Source organism: Panthera tigris, chromosome D4, assembly GCF_018350195.1.
Source record: "Panthera tigris isolate Pti1 chromosome D4, P.tigris_Pti1_mat1.1, whole genome shotgun sequence".
Classification (NCBI taxonomy): Eukaryota; Metazoa; Chordata; class Mammalia; order Carnivora; family Felidae; genus Panthera; species Panthera tigris.
In genome coordinates this window covers 88,743,550-88,768,442 of record NC_056672.1, presented here as the reverse complement: position 1 = coordinate 88,768,442, position 24,893 = coordinate 88,743,550, and the positions used below count along the sequence as shown (strand labels likewise).

At 51.1% G+C, this 24,893-nt stretch overlaps 1 protein-coding gene across 12 annotated transcripts in view; it reads left to right on the top strand.

Annotated features, from left to right (window-relative positions):
* RAPGEF1 (Rap guanine nucleotide exchange factor 1) overlaps positions 1 to 9,702 on the top strand; it is a 131,371-nt gene extending 121,669 nt beyond the window's left edge. For all 12 annotated transcript variants that reach the window (XM_042964375.1, XM_042964374.1, XM_042964365.1 and 9 more), the window contains 9 exons: positions 1,328 to 1,420; positions 2,270 to 2,455; positions 3,199 to 3,283; positions 3,431 to 3,525; positions 4,716 to 4,794; positions 4,884 to 4,985; positions 6,017 to 6,114; positions 7,151 to 7,279; positions 7,511 to 9,702. In XM_042964375.1, coding sequence (XP_042820309.1) covers positions 1,328 to 1,420; positions 2,270 to 2,455; positions 3,199 to 3,283; positions 3,431 to 3,525; positions 4,716 to 4,794; positions 4,884 to 4,985; positions 6,017 to 6,114; positions 7,151 to 7,279; positions 7,511 to 7,661 — 1,018 coding nt within the window. In that variant the 3' untranslated portion in view covers positions 7,662 to 9,702. The remainder of the gene's footprint in view (positions 1 to 1,327; positions 1,421 to 2,269; positions 2,456 to 3,198; positions 3,284 to 3,430; positions 3,526 to 4,715; positions 4,795 to 4,883; positions 4,986 to 6,016; positions 6,115 to 7,150; positions 7,280 to 7,510) is intronic.
* Positions 9,703 to 24,893: the final 15,191 nt, after the last annotated feature.

Below are 24,893 nucleotides of genomic sequence, written 5' to 3'. Positions count from 1 at the left end.
AGGCACGGCCACTCTGCCTGGAGGCAGACCAGCGGCGGACAGAAGTACCATGTCCAGGGAGAGTCGACTCCCGCCCCTCAGCCTCATCTGCCCCGAGGGCTCACCCCTTCAGGGACTACCCTGTGCGGGAGCAGCCGAGAAAGACCCAGGGCCCCGGGAGCCGCTGTCATTACCTTTCTCTCAAACCTGCTTTTCTAAAAAGCCGGCCAGCCCAGGGTCACCTGCTCCTTGGCCACCTCTCCCTGTCGCAGCCCACGACTGCCCTCTGCTGGACAGCCTCTGTTACTTGGGGCTGGAAGTCCCGCGTTCTGCCTCCCAGCTGTCTACCTTCCTTTCCTGTGTGTCCTAAGGCTTCCCCCACCAGGCTCATGTCTCCTGCAGACCTCTGTCGCTCCTTCTGCGGTCCCCGTACCCCAGCACTAGAGGACCTGGTCCCTCAAGACTGAAGTGGACAGTCTGCATTCACTTGCTCGCAGGCCTGGCTTAGCGTACCTGTCGAGAACTTCCTAGCGTCGGGCAGGATGCTAACTAAGCCCGTGCCGTGAAGGCTCACTCAGTTACAGTACTGTTTCGTATGTTATTGCCATATTATGGATGGTGTTGTTATATCACTGTTCTGTGATTCGAAATAGGCTCAGAGAAGGTAAATGACCTGTACGGCTGTTTGGTGGGAGAGTAGCCACTGACATAGGTTCCCAGCTCAGGTTCCGGGCACCTACCTTGTTCAGCTGCTTCAGGCATTGATGGGAATGTTGCAGCCTTAAGATCCTAGGCCTAGCTGGCTAGTAAGTCCTGTGCTGCAGGCTCTGGTGACGGTCCTTGGTGTGTCCCCACCCCTCCAGTGTCCCGTGGATCACGGAAGAGCAGGAAGGACAGCCAGAGAAGGGTTTGGAGAGGATGGCAAGGATCTGTGACTTTCTGGGCAGAAACCAGGACCTTGGGGAGGAGCAGGAGGTGAACAGATGTTGGAGTGGCAACGGTGGGGAAGGGGCCTCAGAGGCTCTGGAAAGATGGGGACGGAGCGGACCCAGGGCAAGAGTGCAGGAAGCCCCTCTGGGCCATGCCCCTTCCCTGGAGACCTGGAGGTTTTAGAGCATGTGGGTTTTGACCACCCTTTTCCAACTGAGGCTCAGCAAGGCAGCCTGCAGCGGTTCGGTGAGCCCTGCAGGAAGCTTGGCCTCGAGGAGCAGGGGAGCGGCTTCCAGGGGACCAGGGCTCCTGTGCACTATAAGCTCTCTGTACATGGCAGCTGGGGGAGGCAGCCCTCCCCCCGCCACCACACCATCCCTGCCTGTGTAAAAATGCCTTTCTTTAACCCACACTCCACGTACGAGAAGTTCTCTCCCTTCGCCGACACGTTCAAGAAACGCGTGAGCAAGAACACGTTCTTCGTGCTGGTGCGGGTGGTGGATGAGCTCTGGTGAGTGCGTCTGCCCGTGAGATGGCAGGGAGGCAGGTGGGGAGCCCTCGGGCATCCCGGGATCCCCCCAACCCCGCCACCCGCCAGGGCTGCAGGCTTCCTTGGGGAGAAGGGGCCGTCCATCCCGTCACATGCCACCAGCTTCTCCCACCCACTTTAACAAGACCCCTTGGGGAGAATGGCCCTCCCACCCAGACCTGGCCGGGCGTCCCTCGCATAGGGCACAGGAGCATAGGCCTAGTCTGTGGCACCTGTGCCCTCAGCCCCCAGCAGTAATGGAGGCCCCGTCTGCTCTCCTCAGTCCCCCACGTCCCCCCAAGTCAGCACTCGCCGTCACCATTCACTTAACAAGTACCCATCCGGCCGGTCCCTTTCCTAGGTCTGGAGAGCTGCGGGGAAGAAACCGCAGGGCCCCTGCCTTCAAGGCATTTCCCTGCTGCGGGAGGGAGGCCCTAGTCCATGACTGCCCAGCCTTCGGGTCGGGCCGCTGTGCTCGGGAAGTGCCATGCAGAGAGGGTGCAGGAGTGTCCTACAGGCAAGGCGGCTGGTCTGAGGGACCGGGACCATTTAGTGACTGTCACCTGGATGGGAACGGGAACTTCCTCTCGGGTGGGATTTACATACTAATGTCTCCATAGCCCAAGCACTAACGGGGGCCTGGTGTTCATCCGGTGCCAGCAGGCACTTGTGGAGGGCACGACCGCTAAGTGTCACCGGTGGGACCGTCCCCAGTGTTGCTGGTCGCTGTCACATGACCCTTGGGTTTGTGAGGTGGATGTGGGCCCGGCGGCGGCAGCCTCTTCCTATGCTGGGTCCCTGTCCCTCACCGCATGGCCCTCGGCCCTCTAGCCTGGTGGAGTTGACAGAAGAGATCTTGAAGCTGTTGATGGAACTGGTCTTTCGCTTGGTGTGCAACGGGGAGCTCAGCCTGGCGCGCGTGCTCCGGAAGAACATCCTGGACAAGGTGGACCAGAAGAAGCTGCTCAGGTGTGCCAACTCCGACCAGCCCCTGGCAGCCAGGGGGGTGGCCGCCAGGTGAGCGTCCAGCCGTGGCTCCTCCGGCTCCTTCCTCTGGCAGAGTTGCCCCCGATCGCAGCCTCTCCGTTCCGTTGCCCTCGGCGTGCCTCCCCAGCCTCGCGTCCTGGCTCTGCCCGGGCCCTGCCACGAGGTTCGGCCCAGTGGACGGTCCAGTGGGTTCCCCAGGGGCTAGGCCTCTTCTCCAGGGTCATGATGTGTGATGGGTCCCCGTTTGGCGAGGAAGTGAGGAGCCAGGACAGGGGGGCGCCTCCTGGGACAGGAGACAAGAGAATGCATTCCGGGCCGTGGTCAGCTCTTGTCTTCCCGGCGCTAACGTGGCAGCCGCGAGCTCTTGCCTGCCCCCCACCCCCATCCCCACCGTCCTGAACGTTCCTAAGAACCTGGGGATGTAGTCTCCGGTCTGTCGCCTGTGCCCCAGCCATAGAAGTTTGTTGATGTGTCCCTTCCTGTCAGTGTTTCGGCCTTCAGCCCCGTGGTGCCACCTTTGCTCCCACTGGGCCCTGGCAGCGGGGTTACCCCCCTAGCAGAGGCACCGGGGTCTCGGGCCTGAGTGCGGTGTGGCCCCGTCCTGCCGCCGGTCAGCTCTGTGGCTGCCATCCTCCTGTGAGGCGGGGCTTAGGGGCAGCTGCTCCCTCTGCACCCCACCCCCCCCCCGACTCCCCGGCTCTGAGGCCGCAGTACAAGGCCCACCCAGCTCCTGCCGTCCCGTCCCGACTGCTCACCTCGCCTCTGTCTTCTAGGCCAGGGACGTTACACGACTTCCACAGCCATGAGATAGCTGAGCAGCTGACCCTGCTGGACGCCGAGCTCTTTTATAAAATAGAGGTATGGCATTGAGCAGGGCTGGGGACTGGGGAGAAGGCTGTCTGTTGCCCTGGGCAAGCAGCCACTGCTTGTCCCCAGACAGGAGAAACGGCCCATCACAGAGAAGCCAGAGGGCTCCAGTTCCATCCAGTCTACTTCCTTTTTCAGATTCCTGAGGTTTTGCTTTGGGCCAAAGAGCAGAATGAGGAGAAAAGCCCCAACTTGACCCAGTTCACGGAGCACTTCAACAACATGTCCTACTGGTAAGGCGCATCTGAGCGGGTTCCCACGCCGTCCCCCACAGAGCGCTCTGAGGGCAAGGAGGAGGTGCCCCCTCCATCCCTCCCAGCTTCTTCCAAGGCCCTGGGCATTAATTGGGCACTGCAGGAAAAGAGCAAGTGCAGGGACAGGGCAGGGTGGGTCTTGCATGTTGGAAGGGGCCACCTGGAGGGCTGGCTGAGATTGGGGAGTGCCAGGATCGATTGGTAATGTCTGCCCTGGGTGGTGACAGGGGAGTTCAGTGTGCCGTCCGGCACTGGTCACTGCCAGCCCCCAGGCGGCCTCAAGGCTGAACCTCACCCGGCCTCTGCCTGAAAGAGAACAGCTGAGGAGGGTGTTCTGTTAATACTTTAAGCCCTGAATTCTTAGCACAGAATGAGGTCCGAAGTGTTTACACTGTAATGTGTAACAGAACTGTTAGCTTTTCTAGATGTGACTCAAAGGTGCCCATGGCCTCTCGGCATCGGACGGAGGATGGTCAGAGCGTGGCAGCCATGCGGCCTGCACCTGGCCCCGGCCACACCCCATCCACCGCTGCCACCGACAGAGCATCTAGTACTTGTTAAAAGGCTCTGGGGACTGCCTTTTGGAGAGAACGTGGGTCACCTCCCACTTTGCTGGTTTTTCTCCTCAGCTCAACTGTAGCAAGCCTCCGTGGGGCGTCCTCAGGGGTTCCAAGGAGGAGGTGCAGGCGGGGCCCTTCAGAGCCATGGTCCTCAGGGTGTGCTCAGGGCAGGCGCCTAAGACGAAGCAGGGGTGGCTCTTCCTCGAGTGGCTGCTGTGGCCCCTGTCACGTCCTCATGCAAGGCTGGCCTTTTGCTGGTCCTCAAGGCGGCCTCTTCCCCCACGTGCTCACTCGTCCCCTGGGCTAGTCCGGAGGCCACCTGAGGAGCACTTCCAGCCCCAGTGGTGCCCCGGCCCGTGCTCATCAGGAACTCTCTCCTTCGATGCTCCCGCGCCTCCATCTGGAGGACCCCGTCTTGGTGTGTGGCCTCCTGCCTATCCCTGCGATGCCGTGAGCTCCTGGAGAGCAGAGACGGGGGCCTGTGCTTGGCGCCTCGAAAGCCCTGGGCACGCAGTGCAGGCATCCACATCCCTCTCCGCCAGGACCACCTGGGGGTCTGGGAGGAGACTGTTCAGCTCAGTGGTCTCTCTCTCTCTTTGATTTACGCAGGGTCCGCTCAATAATCATGTTACAAGAAAAAGCCCAGGACAGGGAGCGGCTGCTGTTGAAGTTCATCAAGATCATGAAGGTAACCGCGGGCGCCCCGCCCAGAGTCTGCTCCTCTGGGCCCTGCCCAGCGGCCCCGGGCCCCCCTCATGGCCTCCCCTCTCTCCGCAGCACCTACGGAAGCTGAACAACTTTAACTCCTACCTGGCCATCCTCTCAGCACTGGACTCGGCGCCCATCCGCAGGCTGGAGTGGCAGAAACAGACCTCGGAGGTGAGTGGCTGCGGGGGAGGGAGGGTCTGCCTGGCCCCTGGCGAGCCAGCTGTGGCAGCAGGCACACAGATGTCTGCTCTGCACCCCCAACCTGGGTTCTCCGTGGCTCATCTCTGATCTTCGCGGTTGGTGCTGGGGTTGTCCCCTCACAGGGTCCTGCCACCTGGCTGCAGGCCCATATCTGGGTCCCGACTTCACCTGTTCCTTCCTCCCATCCACCCGTGCTCCTGGAGGGGCTGCTCTGGGCTGGGGGGCCACACTGGTCACTGCGGACATACTGTGAACAGGCTAGAGACGTATTGGATGGTTTCTTTAGGGCAGGTGCCCCAGGGGGAGGGTGGGGTGGTCTGGCCTGGGGACAGGGAAGCCCCCTGAGGGAGCGTCCATCACACCAAGACCCAAGTAGGAAGAGTTTCCTGGGAAGAAGGAAATCCTGGGAATTCCTGTCAGAGGGGACGGGAGGGCACACACTGGGAGTTAGGCACCTTCAAGCAGCAGGACAGGGGCCGACGTGGCCGTGTCACTGGGGAGGGGCCCTGCTCTGGACCACGAGGGCCTTGCAGGGAGGAGTCTGGCAAGGACCTGGACCTTTATCCTTGTGTCGAGAGGTTCCTTAAGAGAGGCAAAGCCCCTAGGGGCTGGGTGTCAGCTGGGCCACTCAGGTGTCATCCCAAGGGGTGACACAAGGGGACAGAATTGTAAGACAGTATCGTATGGAGAAGTGTGGGACAGTCATAACAGCTGCTCCAGGAACACGTAGGAGGTTCCCGAGGAGGTGAAACATCGGGGGAAGAGACAAGCTGGGGGTGAGACTGGCAAGAACCCCACCCTGCGTGCCGAAAGGGCAGCTCAGGGAGGTCACTGCCTCGAGTGCAGGGAGGAGCAGAGGCAGGCTCGGGGCATGATGCAGGTCGCGGTGTGCTTCAGAAGAAGCCCACTTGGGCCCCCGGGCGCTCAGCTGTGGCTCTGGGGTGCCGGGCAGGGAGGAGGGGCTGGTGTCCCCGCCCTCACACACCGTCCCGCCTGCGCAGGGCCTGGCCGAGTACTGCACACTGATCGACAGCTCGTCCTCCTTCCGCGCCTACCGGGCCGCCCTCTCCGAGGTGGAGCCCCCCTGCATCCCGTACCTGTGAGTAGAGCCCCCGCTGCCTCAGAGAGACCCTCCCTTAAGGGTTTCCAACCCAGACAGTTCTACTTCTAACTTTAAAACCAGGGGCGCCTGGGTGGCTCAGTCCATCTCACGGCTTGTGAGCTCAAGCCCCGTGTCGGGCTCTGTGCTCACAGCTCAGAGCCTGGAGTCTGCTTGGGATTCTGTGTCTCCCTCTTGCTCCGCCCCTCCCCCAGTTGTGCCCTCTCTCTCAAAAATAAATGCAAAACGTATTTTTTAAACAGGGTTGCACCTCTCCCATCTCCCCATCCCACTTCTCCCGCCCCACCCCCACCTCAGGGAGGGGTCTTCACCCTTGGCTGCACGTTACAGTAAGCCGAGGGCCCCGAGAGCACGCCACGTAAAGCAGCTCAGAGAGGGTTTCCCCGGGTGTCCGTGCGGAATGGACTCAGCGGGGCTTTGGGGGAGAAGCATCTTCTGGGAAATAGCGGAAAAAATCAAAGTGGGACCGGTTTGTTAGCAGAGCCCTTAATAAGCTGGGAGACCTCGGGAGTCTCGGAGAGAGGGGTAGAAGGCTCAGTGGTGTCCCGGGGCCGGGGCTGCCCTCAGGGCCCTCACGCTCGGAGATCCGGATCTTGCTGCCACTGACCCTCCCTTTGCTGGCTCGCCTTTCTGCCCTCACCGGCTGCCACCGTGCTTTCCCGTTGGGGTGGCCGGCTGGGCTCCTGCGAGGGCGTCGTCTGTGCCCCATCGCTCACCTCGTGGCTTCGTGTCCTCTGTAGTTAGAAGCGTGTTCCCTCACCTGTTAGCCAAACCCGAGACTCGGTGGGGAGGGAGGCCTGGAGAGCCTCTCTTTGTTATGTCTTTCCCGTTCGTTAACGTGACGAGGCTTGTCCAGCACCTGAGCTGGCTTTCCCGGGGACCCACAGCTCGGAGGTCGGGACCTCCCGCCGGAAGACACGGACACTCCCAGACGCACTGCCCGGGCGCAGCCCACGGGCCCGAGCGGGCCCCGACTGCCGTCCGGGGCGGTGACTGGGCCTCTCCCTCCTCCCAGGGGGCTTATCCTGCAGGACCTCACCTTTGTTCACCTGGGAAACCCAGACTATATCGACGGGAAGGTGAACTTTTCCAAACGGTGGCAGCAGTTCAACATCCTGGACAGCATGCGATGCTTCCAGCAAGCGTGAGTACCGCTGCCGAGCAGAGGGGACGGGCCCACCGGGCCGTGAGGCTCAGCGCACGCGGAGATGGTGGCCTGCTTGTTCCCTGCACGGCACGTAGGCGGCGGCTCCAGAGCAGTTGGGGGAGGGGGGGGGTCCCGAGGAGCGGGGTGTCCTCCTGGGGCCTGCTTGGGGGCGGGACGGTGCACGCAGCCCCCACCGGCTCTGACTGGTGCCCTTCCCCCCCCCCACAGGCACTACGACATCCGGAGAAACGACGACATCATCAACTTCTTCAATGACTTCAGCGACCACCTGGCGGAGGAGGCGCTGTGGGAACTGTCTCTGAAGATCAAGCCCAGGAACATAACGAGGAGAAAAACAGACCGGGAGGAGAAAACCTAGAAGCGGGTGGCACGAGCGAGGAGAACGCGGCTCGAGAGGGGCCCCGAGGGCGGCTCCGAGACCGGGAGGGACGTTGGACCTGTCCCCGGGCAGGCTGCACGCGTCCTGGCCCCGAGGCCCAGCCAGCCCTCGGCTGTGACGGGCGGGAGCCCCGGCAGCCTCCCGGCCCCGCGGGAGCGGACGCCAGGCCCGCAGCGGAGCCAGCAGGCGGGTCTCGTTCCCGATTTGTGAACCCGTGGTGTTGGTTTCTGCTTTCACTTCTGTGTCCCCCTCCGCACCCCTCCCCCGCCTGGCAACAGCACAGGGATGTCAGCAGACAGGGTGGGGGGGGGAATGGTGGCCTCTTCGCCCCCCCCGCCCCGGTCCTAGGGTCCTGGATCTGCTGACGTGACACACAGGTAGAGGACCCTCGCAAGGCGGGGGGGCTGGACTCCCAGTGACCTGGAATGAAGGGGACTTCTGGTCGGGTGGGCAGAGAGCAGAGAAGACCCGGGGAGGCTCCTTCCATTTCCCCGCCCTGCTTTTTAACATGCAAAATGGCGTGAGCTTCGGATGTGGCCCCAAAAGGTTCTTCCGGCAGGTGGCCTTTCAGCAGGCCCGGAGCTGGTGCTCCCCATCACGGTACTGGCCCTCACGGTGGTCCCCCGTCTGTCCCTTCATCGCCCCCGTCACCTAGCGCTCTGGGGAGTGGGCAGAGGGAGGAGCAAGGGAGGACTTCGGTTTTATCTGAGCTGGGGCCGGGAGCTCCCGGGGGAGTGAATGTGGAGAGCGGAGGGGTGTTTCTGTCCTGGGGAAGGCCCGCGGCCCCCTCCTCTGTCGCTTGCTGTGTGCCTTAAACTCCATCTCCTGTCCCCCCTGCCCCGTGGGCTCCCCTCCTACCTGCCTCCATCGGGTGGAGCCAGGGCTGCTCCGCCCTGAGAGGACAGGGCCCGGCCTGGCTACGGCGGTGTCTACGCGGGGCAGGCTTGCTTTCTCCTCCGGCAGAGCGTCTTCCTTGTTGGAAACCCCTCTCGCTGCTGAGGTTGACGGTCCGAGGCAGGGAGCTCTCTGCACACAGAGGGGCCGGGCGGCTGCCCCCACGCCTCTCGTGTCCTGGTCTGTGGCTGAGCGCTCGCTTCTCCTGGGCTCGGGACTTGGTCAAGCAAATGCCGGGATCTAACTTCCTAAACTACCAGTCCCTTTGAGTCCCTCATGGGTTTCGAACAGCTCCCTTCACTCTTGTTTGTGGTCCTGTATGTGGAGGGGGGAACATCTGTGAAATGCCAGTGACGCCCCTCTGGTGGCAATCTTGCGGCCACAGGCCGGAACGTGTCACTTTCTTGTTTGAAGTGTGTGGTTCAGTGCTGAGGGTGGGCTTGCTTCCCACTTGGAACCTCTCGCTGCAGTCTTGTCCTCTCCCTTCCCGTCACGCCTCATTCCGCCCCAGCTCTGCTGGATGCTGTCGTGTGCACGCACGGGGGCCACCGTGCCACAAATAACTGACGCCGTGTCTCTGCCACACACGTGGTCAGGTGGGTGTCCGTGGTCAGGGTCTGGCCCCCGGCATGGGCAGGGGGAGGGGGCTTTACCTGCCCTCCCCCCGGAGCCCTGGGCAGTCTGAGCAACCGGCCAGGCAGGGGGAGGCAGCGTGGCAGGGACGAGGGGCCCGTGTGTCAGGGCGACCCTGTGTGAGGACCGCAGGGGCGACGTGCGCTTAACTTATTGGCTGACGGGCTTCCCACCCTGTGCCTCGCTGAGGCGCCCTCGGGGCTCTGGGAGCTGCAGACCCTGTGCCGTCACTGCAGCCTGCCCGTGACTTTCTGCCTCGGGAGGAAAGTCATTCTCACCTGCAGGTGGGGCCGGGGCCAGCGGCAGGGCAGGCACACGCCAGGTCAGCACGAGCCCAGCTCTCCAGAAGCGCCTCCACACACACCCCTGCCCCCGCGACGTTCGTTGTAAGATATATATATCCCCCACTAACCTGGCTGATAGCAGCATCTTCCTGCAGACATTTCAAACCTGTAACTTTTATATGAGAGGAAAATAAACACAGATGAAAGCGTCCAAGCGACAGTCCGAGCTGCCTCCACACAGGCGGGGCCTCTGGCAGGATGCAGTAACATACCCAGTCCTGGGGCCCGCGTGCTGGGGCCGGGTGGTTTGGGCAGGGATAGAGGTTACCAGTCCCTATCTGGGATTTTCCCTCCTAGGCCTGGGGCTTCAGAAGCAGATTGATGCACAAGCCCTATACTGCTCCCTCAAACCCAGCATCCTAAAAAAACTGAAATTTCTAAGGTCGAGTTCAGGGGGCACAGAGGTACCCAGGGCTACTTTCCAAAACCCCTAAAGCTGGTCTCTGAAGGTGCACCCTCTGCAAGATTCCATCCGCCTGCCACTCACAAGGCCGCACACACGGGCTTGGAAACCAGCCAAGTTCCGGTCTTTTCTATCTGAGGTGGGCTAGGTCTCCTCCATTTAAGGTGAGCCATCGGACTTGTTTCCAGCCTGTGTGTCAGCCCCCTTCACTGTCCTGCCCACATCCCGGTGTCCAAGAGAAAGAAGAGAGGTCCTGAGTCCTCCACTAGCCGACAATACCAAGAACCAGCCTGGTCTGGCCCCACCCCCCCCTGCAGGTGACTGGCAGGTAACAGGCCAGGTGCAGATGGGTGCACTGAGCCTGCCGACCAGAGCCGCAAGGCCTGGCTGCTACTGCCCATCCTGGTTAAATGCCTGGGCTCCACTGACACCCCCAGAGGGGCCTGGGAATCTGCACGTCTGGCCCAGCAACTCAGGATGCTCAGATGACCTGAGAGGGACCCTCCCCCTAGCTGCCCCCACCCCCGTTCAGACCTTAGGTCCATGCGCAGGGCCGGTCTTCTGCGGGTGCAATGGCCTTGCACTGTTCTCTGGTTCCGCAGCTGATAAGCCCAGAGACCTTAGGTAAGCGGCCCCTTCTCCACTTCCTGGTCTCTGCAGCCGACAGTAGGGGTATTGTCATCTTCCACCTCATAAGGTGAGAGCCCAGCGAGGCGGGACCTGGAAGAGGTCTGGCAAGCCGCCACCTCCCTCATCACTCGCATACACGTAGATCCTGCGGACCAAGCACTCTGCAGACCCCTTCAGTCCTCTTAACTGAAAATCCCCACAAGTGAAGTATTCGGGCCATGATAACGGCCCTGAAGAAGAGGTTCTTGACATTAAAGACATTGAATCTGGTTTGAAATCCACTCACAGACGTCAAGTCCAGACAGGCTTAACAGGTGATTCGTGCCAAACAGCTTCAGGCTTACCTGCACACCCCCGAGAACAGAAGGGGAAGCACTTCTCAACTCGTTCTGAGCGGAATACAGTCTTGACATCAAACCCAAGACGACCGTCCAAAAAAAACTACAGGCAAATACTTGCACGAAACTTCTAAAATAATCTTGGCAACCCCAAGCCAACAGTGTGTAAAAATCGGCACTCTCCCTTGGGTGCAGGGATGGAATGTCCGTACGCCCGTGAACAGACTAGACCTCGTGCACTAGATGCCTTCTTCGGGTGCTCCTATTTAGCCGCCTCTCCTTCCCGGGCGCAGGGGAACACTCTGCTTCCCAGCCCCTCGCAGGCAGGCCCCTCAGAGCCAGATGTGTCCCCGTGGGCCGGGCACAGCATGCGTGCCACCTTCATGCCCACTCTTTCCTCACTGTGACACCCTTAGATTCCCGGCACAAGATGGCAGAGTCCCAAGTGTCCAAGGGAAACCAGACCGGGGCCGCCCCCACTAGACCTGACATGAAGAAAAAACGAACTTGTGCTAAGCCTCTGAGATTTCAAGGTTCGTAAGGTCTCATGACACGGCCTGGCCACTCCTGAATGAAACACACTAACAAAGGAAGAACGCCATATAATCCCCTCAGTCGTCATTAGGACCTTTGTTAGAAATGGAACACCCATAATTTTTGTTTAAACCTCTTAGAAATCAAAACCTTTCTTAATCTGGTAAAGTTACCTTCCAAAATCCCACGCAAACATTATACTTAATGTTGGAATACTCAGAGCAGCTCCTTTAAAATCAGAACGAGGGAAGAATCCTACCACCATGTTGTCTACTTGTTGTACTGGAGATCCTAGTGAATGCTGCTGGAAAAGAAAAATAAGGGATTACTAAGCAAATCTACCGGGCCGCCTGGCTGGCTCAGTCGGTAGAACATGCGACTCTTCATCTCAGGGTCGTGAGTTCAAGCCCCACATTGGGCATAGAGCCTACTTTAAAAAAGAAAAACAAAGAAATGGGGCATCCGGGTGGCTCAGTCGGTTAAGTGTCCGACTTCAGTCTAGGTCATGAGCTCTCCATTCCAGAGTTCAAGCCCTGCGTCGGGCTCTGTGCTGACAGCTCAGAGCCTGGAGCCTGTTTCAGATTCTGTGTCTCTCTCTCTCTCTCTCTGCCCCTCCCCTGCTCGTGCTCTGTCTCTCTCTCAAAAAAAAAAAAAAAAAATTAAAAAATTTTTTAAAAACTTAGTCTACCAAGATAGTTAGCTGTACAGGCAGATAAAAGATTGAATATGTTCCTATATACAGTCAGTAATTAAAAAACAATTCTTAAAAGATCCCGTTTATGCTACTATCACAAGTCTTTAAGGTACTAGGTACTTCAAAGGACCTTTGTCCCAACAAAGGACACCTATATATAAAGCAAGTATTAACAGACCTAAAGGGTGGAAGGGACAGCAATAGAATAATACAGGATTTAAGTGCCCCACTCACACCAACAGACAAATCATCCAAATAGAAACCAACAAGGGACCATCAGCCTTAAAGGACACAGGAGACCAGATGGACTTAAATCCAACGTGCCATCCAAAAGCAACAATACACCATTTCAAGCGCTCGTGGAAGGAACATAGAGGTTAGGCCACAAAACAAGCCTTAATGAATTTAAGATTGAAATCCTGTCAAGCATCTTTTCTGACCAGAATCCGACTAGAAATCAGTTACAAAAAGAAAACTGGAAAAGCGTTCTGCCAAGAGTAAACAACACAGTACTACTGCACGACCACTGGTTCCAAGGAAAAATCCGAAAATACCTTGAAGAAATGAAAACAGAAATACAGCATGCCAAACGTGTGCGGCACAGCAGATGCGGTTCTGAGAGGGGAGGTGACAGGAAGAGATTAAAACAACCCGGCTTTACCGTCAAGGAGCTAGAAAAAAGAACAAATGAAGCCCAAAGTTAGGAGAAGGAAGGAAACGATCAGAAATACATAAAATTGAAACTAAAAAGATAACAGAAAAGATGAATGAAACGAAGAGCTGGTCCTTTGCAAAGATGAACAAAATAGACTCACCAACAGAGTACTCAATCTGATGAAAATGTTACAGCTAAAAAAGGCGAGGGGCGGGGGAGGGGCACCTGGCTGGCTCAGTGGGTAGAGCAGGCAACTCTTGACCTTGGGATCATCAGTTCAAGCCCCACACTGGGTGCAGAGCTTAAAAATTGATGTTATAACTGATACCACAGAAACAAATGGTCATAAAGACAACCAAGAACACCCATATGCCAACAATTTGACAGTCTAGAAGAGGTGAATAAATTCCTAGAAATATATAACCTACCAAGACAAAATCATGCGGGTGTAGAAAATAGGAACAGGGACACCTGGGTGGCTCAGGCAGTTAAGCGTTGGACTCTTGATTTCAGGTCAGGTCATGATCTCACTATTTGTGGGATCGAGCCCCACATCAGGCTCCACACTGACAGCATGGAGCCTGCTTGGGATTCTCGCTCCCTCTCTCTGTGCCCCACCCCACTTGTGCTCTCTCTCTCTCACTCTCTCAAAATGGTAAGGTCAGTTCATTCACCAAAAACCTCCCAATAGGAACACCTGGATGGCTCAGTCAGTTAAGTGTCTGACTCTTGATCTCAGCTCAGGTCATGATCTCACAGTTCATGAGTCTGAGCCCCATGTCAGGTTCTGTACTGACAGTGTGGAGCCTGCCTGGGATTCTCTCTCTCTGCCCCTCCCTCACTCGCACACGCACACACTCTCTCACTCTCAAACTAAAAAAAAAACAAAAACAAAAAAAAAAACCCGACCTCCCAACAAACAAAAGTCCAGAACCAGATGGCTTCACTGGTGAATTCCACCTAATATTCCAAGAATGAACACCAATTCATCTCAAATGCTTTCAAAAAGTAGAAGAGGAGGGAAGACTTCCACATTCCTTTTGTGAGGCCAGCCTTACCCTGCGACCAAAACCAGCCCAGGGTGCCACAGGAAAACCATAGGCCAATGGCCCTGATCCACATAGATGCAAACCTCCTCGATAGAATGTTAGCAAACCAAATTCAGCAATATATTAAAAGGATCATGCGCCATGACCCAAGTGGAATGAGATTCCAGGGATGATTCAGTATACACAAAAATCAATGGGATACACTCCCTACGTTAACAAAATAGAGGGAAAAAATCCTAAATTCATCTCAATAGATGCAGAAAAAGTATTTGACAAAATTCAACATCCATTTATGATAAAAACTCTCAACAAAAGTGGGTACAGAGGGAATACACCTCAGCATAATAAAGACCACCATATACGACAAGCCCACAGCTAGCATCATACTCACTGGTGAAAAGTTGAAAGCTTTTCCTTTACGATCAGGAACAAGTCAAGGATGCCCACTCTCAACACTTTTATTCATAATAGTATTGGAAGTCCTAGCCACAGCAATTAGACAAAAAAATAAATAAATAAATAAAAGGCATCCCCATTGAAAAAGAAGAAGTAAAACTATTTGCAGATGACAGGATATATATATTTTTTTCTTCTTTAATGTTTATTTACTTTTGAGAGACACAGCATGAGCAAGGGAGGGGCAGAGAGAGAGGGAGACACAAAATCCAAAGCAGGCTCCAGGCTCTGAGCTATCAGCACAGAGCCTGATGCAGGGCTCAAACTCATGAACTGTGAGATCATGACCTGAGCTGAAATCAGATGATATTATACACAGATGATGTTATATACAGAATATATCTGTATATATAGGATATATCATTTGCCCCTCAGATTATATACAGAAAACTCTAAAAACTCCACAAAAAACCTTAAGACTAATGAATGAATTCATTGAAATTGCAGGGTACAAAATCAATAAACAAAAATCCATTGCATTTCTATCCACTAATAATGAGCTATTAGAGACATTAATAACATAATTGCATCAAAAAGAGTAAAATATCTAAAAATAAATTTAACCAAGAAAGGGAAAGACCTGTACACTGAAAATGAGAAGACATTAATAAAAGAAATTGAAGACACAAATAAATGGAAAGCTATCCCATGGTCATGGGTCACAAGAATACTGCTAAAATGTCTGTACTACCCAAAGCAATGTACAGATTCAGTGCAGTCCCTCTCAACATCCCAATGCCATTTTCAAAAGAAATAAAGAGATCCTCAAACATGTATGGAACCACAAAATACCCTGAATAGCCAAAGCAATCTTGAGAAAGAACAAAGCATCCCACTCCCTGATTTTATACCATATCAAAGAGATTGTAATTTAAAACAAAGACACAAAAATCAATGAAACAGCCCAGAAATAAATAAACTCATGCATATATGGTCAACTGATTTATAGCAGAGGAGCCAAGAATATACAAAGGAGAAATGAGAGCCTCTTTAATAAATGGCGTTGGGAAAACTGAACAGCCACGTGCCGAAGAACAAAGTGTCCACTATCTTACACCACATGCAAGAATTAACTCAAAGTGGACTAAAGACCTGAACTACGACCTAAAACCATAAAACTTCTAGAGGAAAATACAGGCAGAAATCTCCTTGACATCAGTCTTGGCAATGACGTTTTGGATTTAACACGAAAAGCAAAAGCAACAAAAAGTACAAATGAGCAAGCAGAACTATACCAAACTAAAAACGCTGCTACACAGCCAAAGAAGCCATCGACAAGGTGAAAGACAACTGAATGGGAGAAAACACTTGCAAATCGTACCTGATAAGGGACTAATATCCAAAATATATAAAGAACCCCTACAACTTACTAGCAAAAAACCATGTGATTTAAAAAACGGGCAGAGGATCTGAAGAGACATTTTTCTAAAGAAGACATACAAATGGGGGCACCTGGGTGGCTCAGTCGGTTGAGCATCCAACTTCGGCTCAGGTCATGATCTCACGGTCCATGAGTTCGAGCCCCGTGTTGGGCTCTGTGCTGACAGCTCAGAGCCTGGAGCTTGCTTCAGATTCTGTGTCTCCCTCTCTCTCTCTGACCGTCCCCTCCCCCATTCATGTTCTGTCTTTCTCTGTCAAAAATAAACATTTAAAAAAAATTTTTTTTAAAAGAAGACCTACAAATGGTCAACAGGCACATGAAAAGATGCTCCGAATCACTCATCATCAGGGAAATACAAATCAAAACTGCAGTGAGATACCGCCTCACACCCATTAGGGTGGCTAGTACCGAATACAAGGCACAAGTGTTACTGAGGATGTGGAGAAAAGGGAACCCTCGTGCCCTGATGGGAATGTAAACTGGTGTAACCACTATGGAAAACAGCATGGAGGTTCCCAAAATATTAAAAATAGAACTACCATGGGGCACCCAGATAAGTTAAGCACTCAGTCAGTTAGGCATCTGACTTCAGCTCAGGTCATGATCTCGTGGTTCGTGAGTTCAAGCCCCGCATCGGGCTCTGTGCTGACAGCTCGGAGCCTGGAGCCCGCTTTGGATTCTGTGTCTCCCTCGCACTCTGCCCCTCCCCCGCTCACACTCTGTCTCTCAAAAAATGAATAAACATTAAAAAAATAAAACAATAGAAATACCACATGATCCAGAAATTCCACTTACGGATATTTGTCCAAAGAAACAAAAACACTAATTCAAAAAGATACATGTGTCCCCACGGTTCACTGCATGTTCTGGTGGCTGCCAGAGGCAGGGAGTGGAGGGTAGGAGGAGTGGGTGAAGGGGTCAAAAGGTACAAACCTCTGGTTATAAGTCTTGGGGCTGTAACATACAGCATGGTGACTGCAGTCAACACTGTGTTGCATACTTCAAATTTGCCAACGATAGATTTTAAAAGTCATGGTCACAAGGAAAAACATTCATAACTATATAGTAATGATATACTATATCATTAGTTACTAGGCTTACTGTGATCATCTCACAGTATCATATATTGAATCCTTACCTCGTACACCAGAAACATAATGCTGTGTCTCAATTATACCTACCTACATAAATTTAAAAAATAAGATTTTATTTAAAATATGAAGACTTTAATAAATTGAGAGATACACAAATTTCACGGACAGAAAGATTGGCTTTCTTAAAGATGTCAATTATTCCTCAGTTAATGTATACATTCTAAAGTATTCCAGAAAAAAGACCACAGGGATGTCATATGGTCCTTAATAAGTTTATTCTAAAAATGTATAAGAATTTCTACTTCTGGTAATGGCAGACTCAGTAATTCAGACCAGCCAGCCTGCTAGAAAACCTGTACAAAATATTTTTAATCACTGCCTAAATTCATCAGAAAGCAAGCAGCTGATGAATTACTGGGCCGGGATTCAGGGGGAGATAGTACAGGGAGGTGAGCCTGACATGTGGGACCACACAGTTCAAGGTGCCTGCCAATTCCAGAAGAGATGGCTGAGAAGCTCTGTGGCACTTCTGACAAATGGAAATTTAAAATAAAAGTCCAGAACTCACCATGCCTAGAGTTGAGACTCCAAGGAAGTACCCTCCAGGTGGAAGGGAGACAAGTACATACTGGTCCTCCTGGGGACGGAGCCTGCTTCCAGTCCTCTCAATCCCCCAAGTGGACCGCTGGTGTCTCGGGCACCTGCCAGAAGCAAATACAAAGCCTCACTGGAGGAGGTTAACATCATCCTAGGCCTCAGATTATTTCCTTAGTTTTTCATATACAATAAGAAATAACCAGGGACCCAAGGAGACAAGCATGAACAGAAAAAGACCACAGGGGCTGGGATTTTGAAAGCACAGCACCTGGCCTATTCTAGGAGTAAGGCGAGATTGAGAATTTAGGTGAATGACTGGAAAATACAGAGGACAAGCAGAAAATCCAAAACCAAAATAAACATTAACTGCTGAGAAGAACGCCATGAATATGTTGAACAGAATTAGTGACCTGGAGACAGAGGAGGAGCTGTAGTCGTAGAATGAAGCATCAGGAGACAAAAGGACAGACTTGACAGGTAGGAAAAGACCTGGGCCTGCGAGGTCACAGTGTTAACGAGCGCCAGAAGAACAGGACGAAGGTAGAACAGAGACCGTGTACAGAGCAGCATCATTGTTAGTAACAGCGAATTGTTCAAAGTGGAAACCCTCTGAATGTCCACCAGCTCGTAAGAGGATGAGCAAACGTGGTATTTCCACACAGTGGGACGCTGTTTAATAAGAAAACAGCCTGCCATGCTACAACATGGAGGGACCTCAAAAACGGATGCAAAAGACTGCATCTCACATGCTGCCATTTACGTGAAATGCGCAGAAAAGGCACATCTAGAGACCAAAAGCCAGTCGGCAGGTGCCCGGGAGTGCCAAGGGATGGACGGCAAACGCACGAGGCGTCTCTGGGGTGTGGGATTGGTTTAAAAACCGGATCGTGATGATGGTAACGCTATTAAAAATAATTGCACACTCAGGATGAGCTTACAATCTGTAAATTCTAGTTCAACAAAGCTATTTTAAAAAAATCTCAATTTCCCAAACGGATTGTGCCAGTTTTCAATTTCCTGCTTTTCATGCCCAGGTCTACCCTTTACTTGCTGTTCTGTAGTGAGCAGTGTTTTGTCAGTGGAGAGCCCTGGAGGGACACGGCAGGACCGGGGTGGGGGCTGTGGTCATGGTGCTCGGGTCGTTCTTGCTCTGCCCACGTGGCTGCTACAGGCGTGTGCGGGGAGACATGCAGCCAGGTACCCACACCCTGCAGCCCCCCAGCAAGCTTGCAGCTCAGCCCTGGCTTGGTAAGCACCTCACTGTGGCTCCCCAGACGTGGACCGTGCACACCTCAGGGAATGAGCCACCCTGCCAGCAGGTAAGTTCCCCACCCCCAGCTCCACATGCACACTCACCTACCAGCATGGCCCATCTGTACCTCCAAGGGGTCAGTCCTGCTCGTCCAGCTCTGACCCAGCTCTGGTCTGCACAACACAGTGAGTTTCTTTACAGCCATACCGGGAACTTCTGAATCCCAGCCTTGGGAACTGGGCCCTTCTATGTTTGCCTTCCTTGGGTGGTCACCTTCAGCCTGAGGGTGACTTCAGCATTCTCTTTCTACCTTCACAGCTCTCTCCCGTCATCGGTAATAGTTCTTTTTATTAATCTTTCTCTCTTCAAATTACTCCATCGTTTACGTCTCCTGATTGGTCCTTGACTGAAAAAAACCAAGCCCTAGATCGAAGAAGCTTTATCCCAAGCAGGATAATTAAAAAGAAATCTCTAAGCACAGCATGGTTCAACTTCTGAAAACTAAAGACAAAAAAAAAAAAAAAAAACAAAACAAAAAAAAAACCACGTTTAAGCAGAGAAGTGAAAAAAAGGACACATTGGCTTCAAAGGTACAGCAGTTAGACTCCTCAGCAGAAGCAGCTGGGACAGAAGTCGATGGGATGAGATCTTCAAATGCTGAAGGAAACCACCCACCCACCCACACTGCTCTCTCCACTCAAAATACCTTTCAAGAGTGAAGGTAGAAACCAAGAGAGTGTCAGCCGAAACCAGGCTTCATCCTCAGACTTACACCAAGCAAAGGCAAAACGGTGTTTTCGGGCAGAAGGAAGATGACCCCAAAATGGAAGGTCCGACACGCGAGAGGGAATCAACAAAAACCAGTTGACACGTAGCTAAACCTTAATGAGCATTAACTGTATAAATAGTGTCTTTGGGGCTTGAAAGATCAAGAATCAACAGAGGGAGCAGGGGCGTGGGGCCCAGGAAGGGGATGCATGGAGGTATTCTCGAATTGCTTCTTGGATTGTCTAGGAAGAAGATGCTAAAACACTTGACTTCGAGAAGTCTGGAGTGCCACCTGCGACTTCTGGGGATCCACAGAAAGAAACCGCGAAAGGACGTCTCGTTGCCAGGCTGATGGGAAGGGATGGGAAAGACAACAATGGCCTGTCCAGGAGGAGGCAGGAAGCAGAGCACAGGTGGGGCCAGAAGGAAGCAAAGAAGATGGTGGATTCAAACCCACTTTTTAACCACATTAAACAGAGGCAGCCGGCAGGCCCAGTCGGCGGAGCCCGGGACTCTTGGTCTCAGGGCTGTGATTTCGAGCCCCGCCTTGGGTATAGAGATTACTTTAAAATCTTAAAAAAAAAACAAAAACAAAAAAACACTAAACGGACTAAATTCTCCCATTGAAAGACAGGCCATCAGACTATTATTTTTTTTTTTAATGTACATGCTGTTAACAAGATGTATCTGTCCAAAATATAAAGATACGGAAAGGTTGAAAGTAAAAATTGGAGGGAGGGGCATCTGGGTGGCTCAGTCGGCTCAGGGCATGATCTCAGTTTGTGAGTTCAAGCCCTGCATCAGGCTCTGTGCTGACAGTACAGAGCCTGCTTAGAATTCCCTCCCTCCCTCCCTCCCTCTCTCTCTCTCTCTCTCTCTCTCCCCCCCTCCCTCCCTCCCCCTCGCCCACTCATACATGTGCACATGTGCTCTCTCAAATAAACTTAAAAAAAAAAAAAAAAAAGTAAAGGGGCACCTGGGTGGCTTGGTTAAGCATCCAACTCTTGATTTCAGCTCAGGTCATGATCTCACAGTGCATGAGTCTGAGCCCCGCATCAGGCTTTGGTTGACAGTGCAGAGCCTGTGTGGGATTCTCTCTCTCTGCCCCTACCCAGCTCACGCTCACTCTCTCTCAAAAAAAATTTTTTAAAAATTATATACATATATATACATATAGATAGATATGTATATATCTATCTATATATGTAAAAATTGGGGAAAGATACATTCCACAAATACAGTCCCCCAAAAAGTTAGCATGGCCCTATCAATATCAGAAGTAGACTTTAAAGCAAAAGGCATTACTAGAGTTACAAAGACACAGCTGAGAATATGTGAAGTACATTCAAACCAAAGACTTAGTGTTTAAATCTGTATGCATCTAATTACATAGCCTCAAAATATTTAAAGCAAAAGCCAGCAGAACTACAAGATCAAACAGATGAATCTGTGATCCTGGTGAGAGGCACTGACAGCCTGAATACGGGGCTTGATCCCATGAACCGAACTGTGAGATCATGACCTGAGCCGAAATCAAGAGTCAGACATTTCACTGATTAAGCCACTCAGGTGCCCCCTGGTGAGAGGGTTTAACATACTTCTCTCAGGTGCATGTAAGAAATGACTCTTAATCTACACCTAAAAAAAAAGAAGAAAAAAGGAAAGAAAGAAAGAAAGAAAGAAAGAAAGAAAGAAAGAAAGAAAGAAAGAAAGAAAGAAAGAAAGAAAGAAGAAAGAAAATGAGAAGCACTTCCCAACTCTTGTGATGAGGCCAACATAACTCTGATACCAAAACCATAACAAGAATGAAAATTACAGACCACTTCACTCACGAACACAGATGTAAAAACTCCTAAATAAGACACTAGCCGAATCTAGTGATACATAAAAAGAACACATCATGACCAAGATGGGTTTATTCCAGGAGAAGTCACTTTAATATTTGAAAAATCAACATTAACAAAATAAATCATAATTTTCTCAGTAGATACATGAAAGTAATTTAGTAAAGTTCAAAATCCATGCACAATTTTTTTTTTTAACGTTTATTCATTTTTGAGACAGAGAGAGACAGAGCATGAACGGGGGAGGGTCAGAGAGAGGGAGACACAGAATCCGAAACAGTATCCAGGCTCCAAGCCGTCAGCACAGAGCCTGATGCGGGGCTCGAACTTGCAGACAGCAAGATCGTGACCTGAGCCGAAGTCGGCTGCTCAACCGACGGAGCCACCCAGGCGCCCCAAACTACTAGCAAATTAGAAATAAAAGGGTACTTCCTTAATCTGAAAAAGCTTATCTTTTTTTATTTTTTTAGTAATTGTTTTTAGGGTTTTTTAAATATTTATTTACTTTTGAGAGAGACACACACACAGAGTATGAGCAGGGGAGGGAGGGGCAGAGAGAGAGGGAGACATAGAATCAGAAGCAGACTCCAGGCTCTGAGCTGTCAGCACAGAGCCCAACACAGGGCTTGAACTCATAGACTGTGAGATTGTGACCTGAGCTGAAGTCAGATGCTTAACCCACTGAGCCACCCAGGCGCCCCTTATCTATTTTTTTTTTTTTTTTTTTTAAGGCAGAATGTTGAGAGTGTGACTTTTGAGACTAGGAGAAAGGTAAGGCTGCCACTGTCAGCACTTCCTTGCAGCACTGTTCTGGGGGGTCCCAGCCAGTGCAGGACAGCAAAACACACACACACACACACACACACACACACACACACGTAAGGCTTCAAAAGGAAGACAATCCATTACACATAGATAATATTCATGTGAATAAAAAATTCAACAATCTACAGATAAATTATCAGAATAAGTGGACTTAGATTGCTGGACACAGAGTCAATAATCAAGAATCAACTGTATTTCTGTATACTAGCAAGTAACAAAAGAAACAAAATATTTATAATAGCATCAAAAAATCAGATACCCAGGGATACTAACAAAATATGTACAGTATTTCTGTACCGAAAACAAATTCAAAATCAAGGGGAAAAATTTTTAGAGATCTAAACAAGTAAGGAAATTCATCATTTTTGTTCGAAAAGTTAGTAAACATACCAGTTGTCACCAAATTAATCCATAGATTTAAAGCAATCATAGTCAAATCCCAATCTTTATTTTGGTGAAAATGGACAATTCTAAAATTGATTATAAATATAAATGAATTTAAATGTCCAAGACCCTTAAAGACAGTGGGAGGGCTTGACCTTCCCAATATCAACACTTACTCTCACGCTGCAGTAATGAAATGTGACAATGGAACAAGAAATAAACAAATGGACTTCCAGGTAAGTGACAGATCCAGATGTGAAAACACACAGTAAAGCTGTGGATCTAGAAGACAATATAAGAGAATATCTTCATGACCTAAGAGTAGGGGAATTTTTATTAAGCCACAAAAAGCGTTATCCGTAAAGGAAAAGATAAATTTGTATACCGTAAAACTGAGGACTTCTTTTTATCAGATGACCCCGCACAGAGTGCAAAGGCGAGACCACAGGACTCGGTGCCAGAACAGATAAAGAACCCCCCTAGACTATTAAGAAGACAGGCCAGCATAAAATGGGCACAAGTCTTGCACAGGCACATGATAAAAAGAGATGGAAATCGCTGATAAGCACACGATAAAAGGCTCAACATCATTAGTCATCAGAGTAATGCAAGTTAAAGCCACACTGAGGCACCACTACAACTCTCCCTGCCAGCAGCACTGAAACCTACAAGACAAATGGGGGGCGGGGGAGGGGTGGCAGCAGTTGCATCTCTGTTGCTGGGGGTGGGTTGCAAAATGATTCAGCCACTTGGGGGTGCAGGTTGGCAGCACCTCACTGCACTTTTTAACAGAGCCACAACGTCCTCAGGAAAGCCTGTCTTTACCACTTTCAGGTCAAATACTTCGAAGTCTAAGACTCTAAGACACACACACTCTAACATCTCTGAAGTTGGGATGCACCCAAATCAGGTTCTCCTCTGTTCCACTCCACTTTCGAACTTGCCTAGCTCCCTCTCCTTCGTGGTGCTCTGGCACAGCTGGTAACTACGCTGTCTGATAGATCCCGCCGCACTGGACTGGAAGCTTCAGGAAAACAGACTTTGTTCACCACTGTAAATCCTAAAGCTGGAATTGCCAGGTCAAAAGGCATGCACGTGTTTCAGTTGTGCTCTGTTTTAAAGTTCAGCAACTCTGAACACAGCTCTGTTTTAAAGTTCAGCAACATATTGCACAGACCCTCTGCTTCCTCCCGATCCCTCCTCAAGGGCAGCCCACTGTCAGCAGTTTAGGATATATCCTTCTAGACTGTTCTTTGCACATACATGCATGTGAATACAGCGTGCATGTATTAATAGAGACCGTCTACTTTCCAGAAATACAGTGGCAGCATACACATTGGCAATAGATGAGTTGGTAAGGGAGCCCTCACCAACTCTGGATGTATTCAGTCAATTCTTTACCCATGTGACAATTGAAAGCCACCTCGTGCTTTAGATCCATATTTTCCTGATGTACAGGACTCGGTTCTATCAGTCTTTCTGGATGGTTTTCCAGATGTGAGCAGCCTCCCCTCTGTCCTGCACCAGCACCCTGAGGTTAAAGACATCCTCCTAGGCTTTCGTCCATCATGAGTGCAGGGTTATTTTATACCTAGCTCTTTAACCCATCTGGAATTTGTTTTTTCATAGTTATAATTACTCTTTCCAACCAGATAACTCTACTAATTATAAGCCATCCTTGACTCTCCCAATTTAAATGCCATTTTCATCAAATATTAACTTCTCATACACACTTGGAACATTTTCTGGACTTCTGTTATTTTTTACTGATCTATCTCTGTGGCAAAGCCATGCTGTCCTGATCACCATAGCTTTATGCTAAGTTTTAGTATCAGGTGCAGAAAGTTCCCCCCTCGCTAAACTGAAAAAAAAAAAAAAAGAATAGCAATTGTTGCACACTTTCCTTCCATGTTAATTTTAAAAAATATTTTGCCATAGTTTAAGAGCTTGGTTTCCTTTTGGGAACTCAATTAAATCTCTATTTAAGAAGGCTAGATATCTTTACATTACCTTTTCCTATCTATTTTGTCCAGCTTTTTGTTTTTGCCTTTTGGTAATTTTTTAAAAAGTCGTTCATTTGGATCTGGATCTGTCTTGTTAAATATGTTCCGAGATTTTACGGTTTTTATCACTATTACGAGTGGAATGTTTAAATTTGTTCCACTTTTAACTGATTCTTGCTATTGACTATCTGTAGATTTTAAATCCAACCATTTTACTGACTTCTCCAAATTTTTTTCATGGATTCTTGGATATTCTTGCTAAGGAATCATTGTCTCTTCTACTTTTTATACTACAAATCTCACTGTTGTTTTCTACAGAAGCTAGAACCTCACAGCCATGTTGAGTAGACACTAGAGGGCATCCACAGCTTGATCCTGGGTTTATTGGCTTTTAATGGTTTTAGTAATTTTCCATTGAAACGTGCCATTTGCC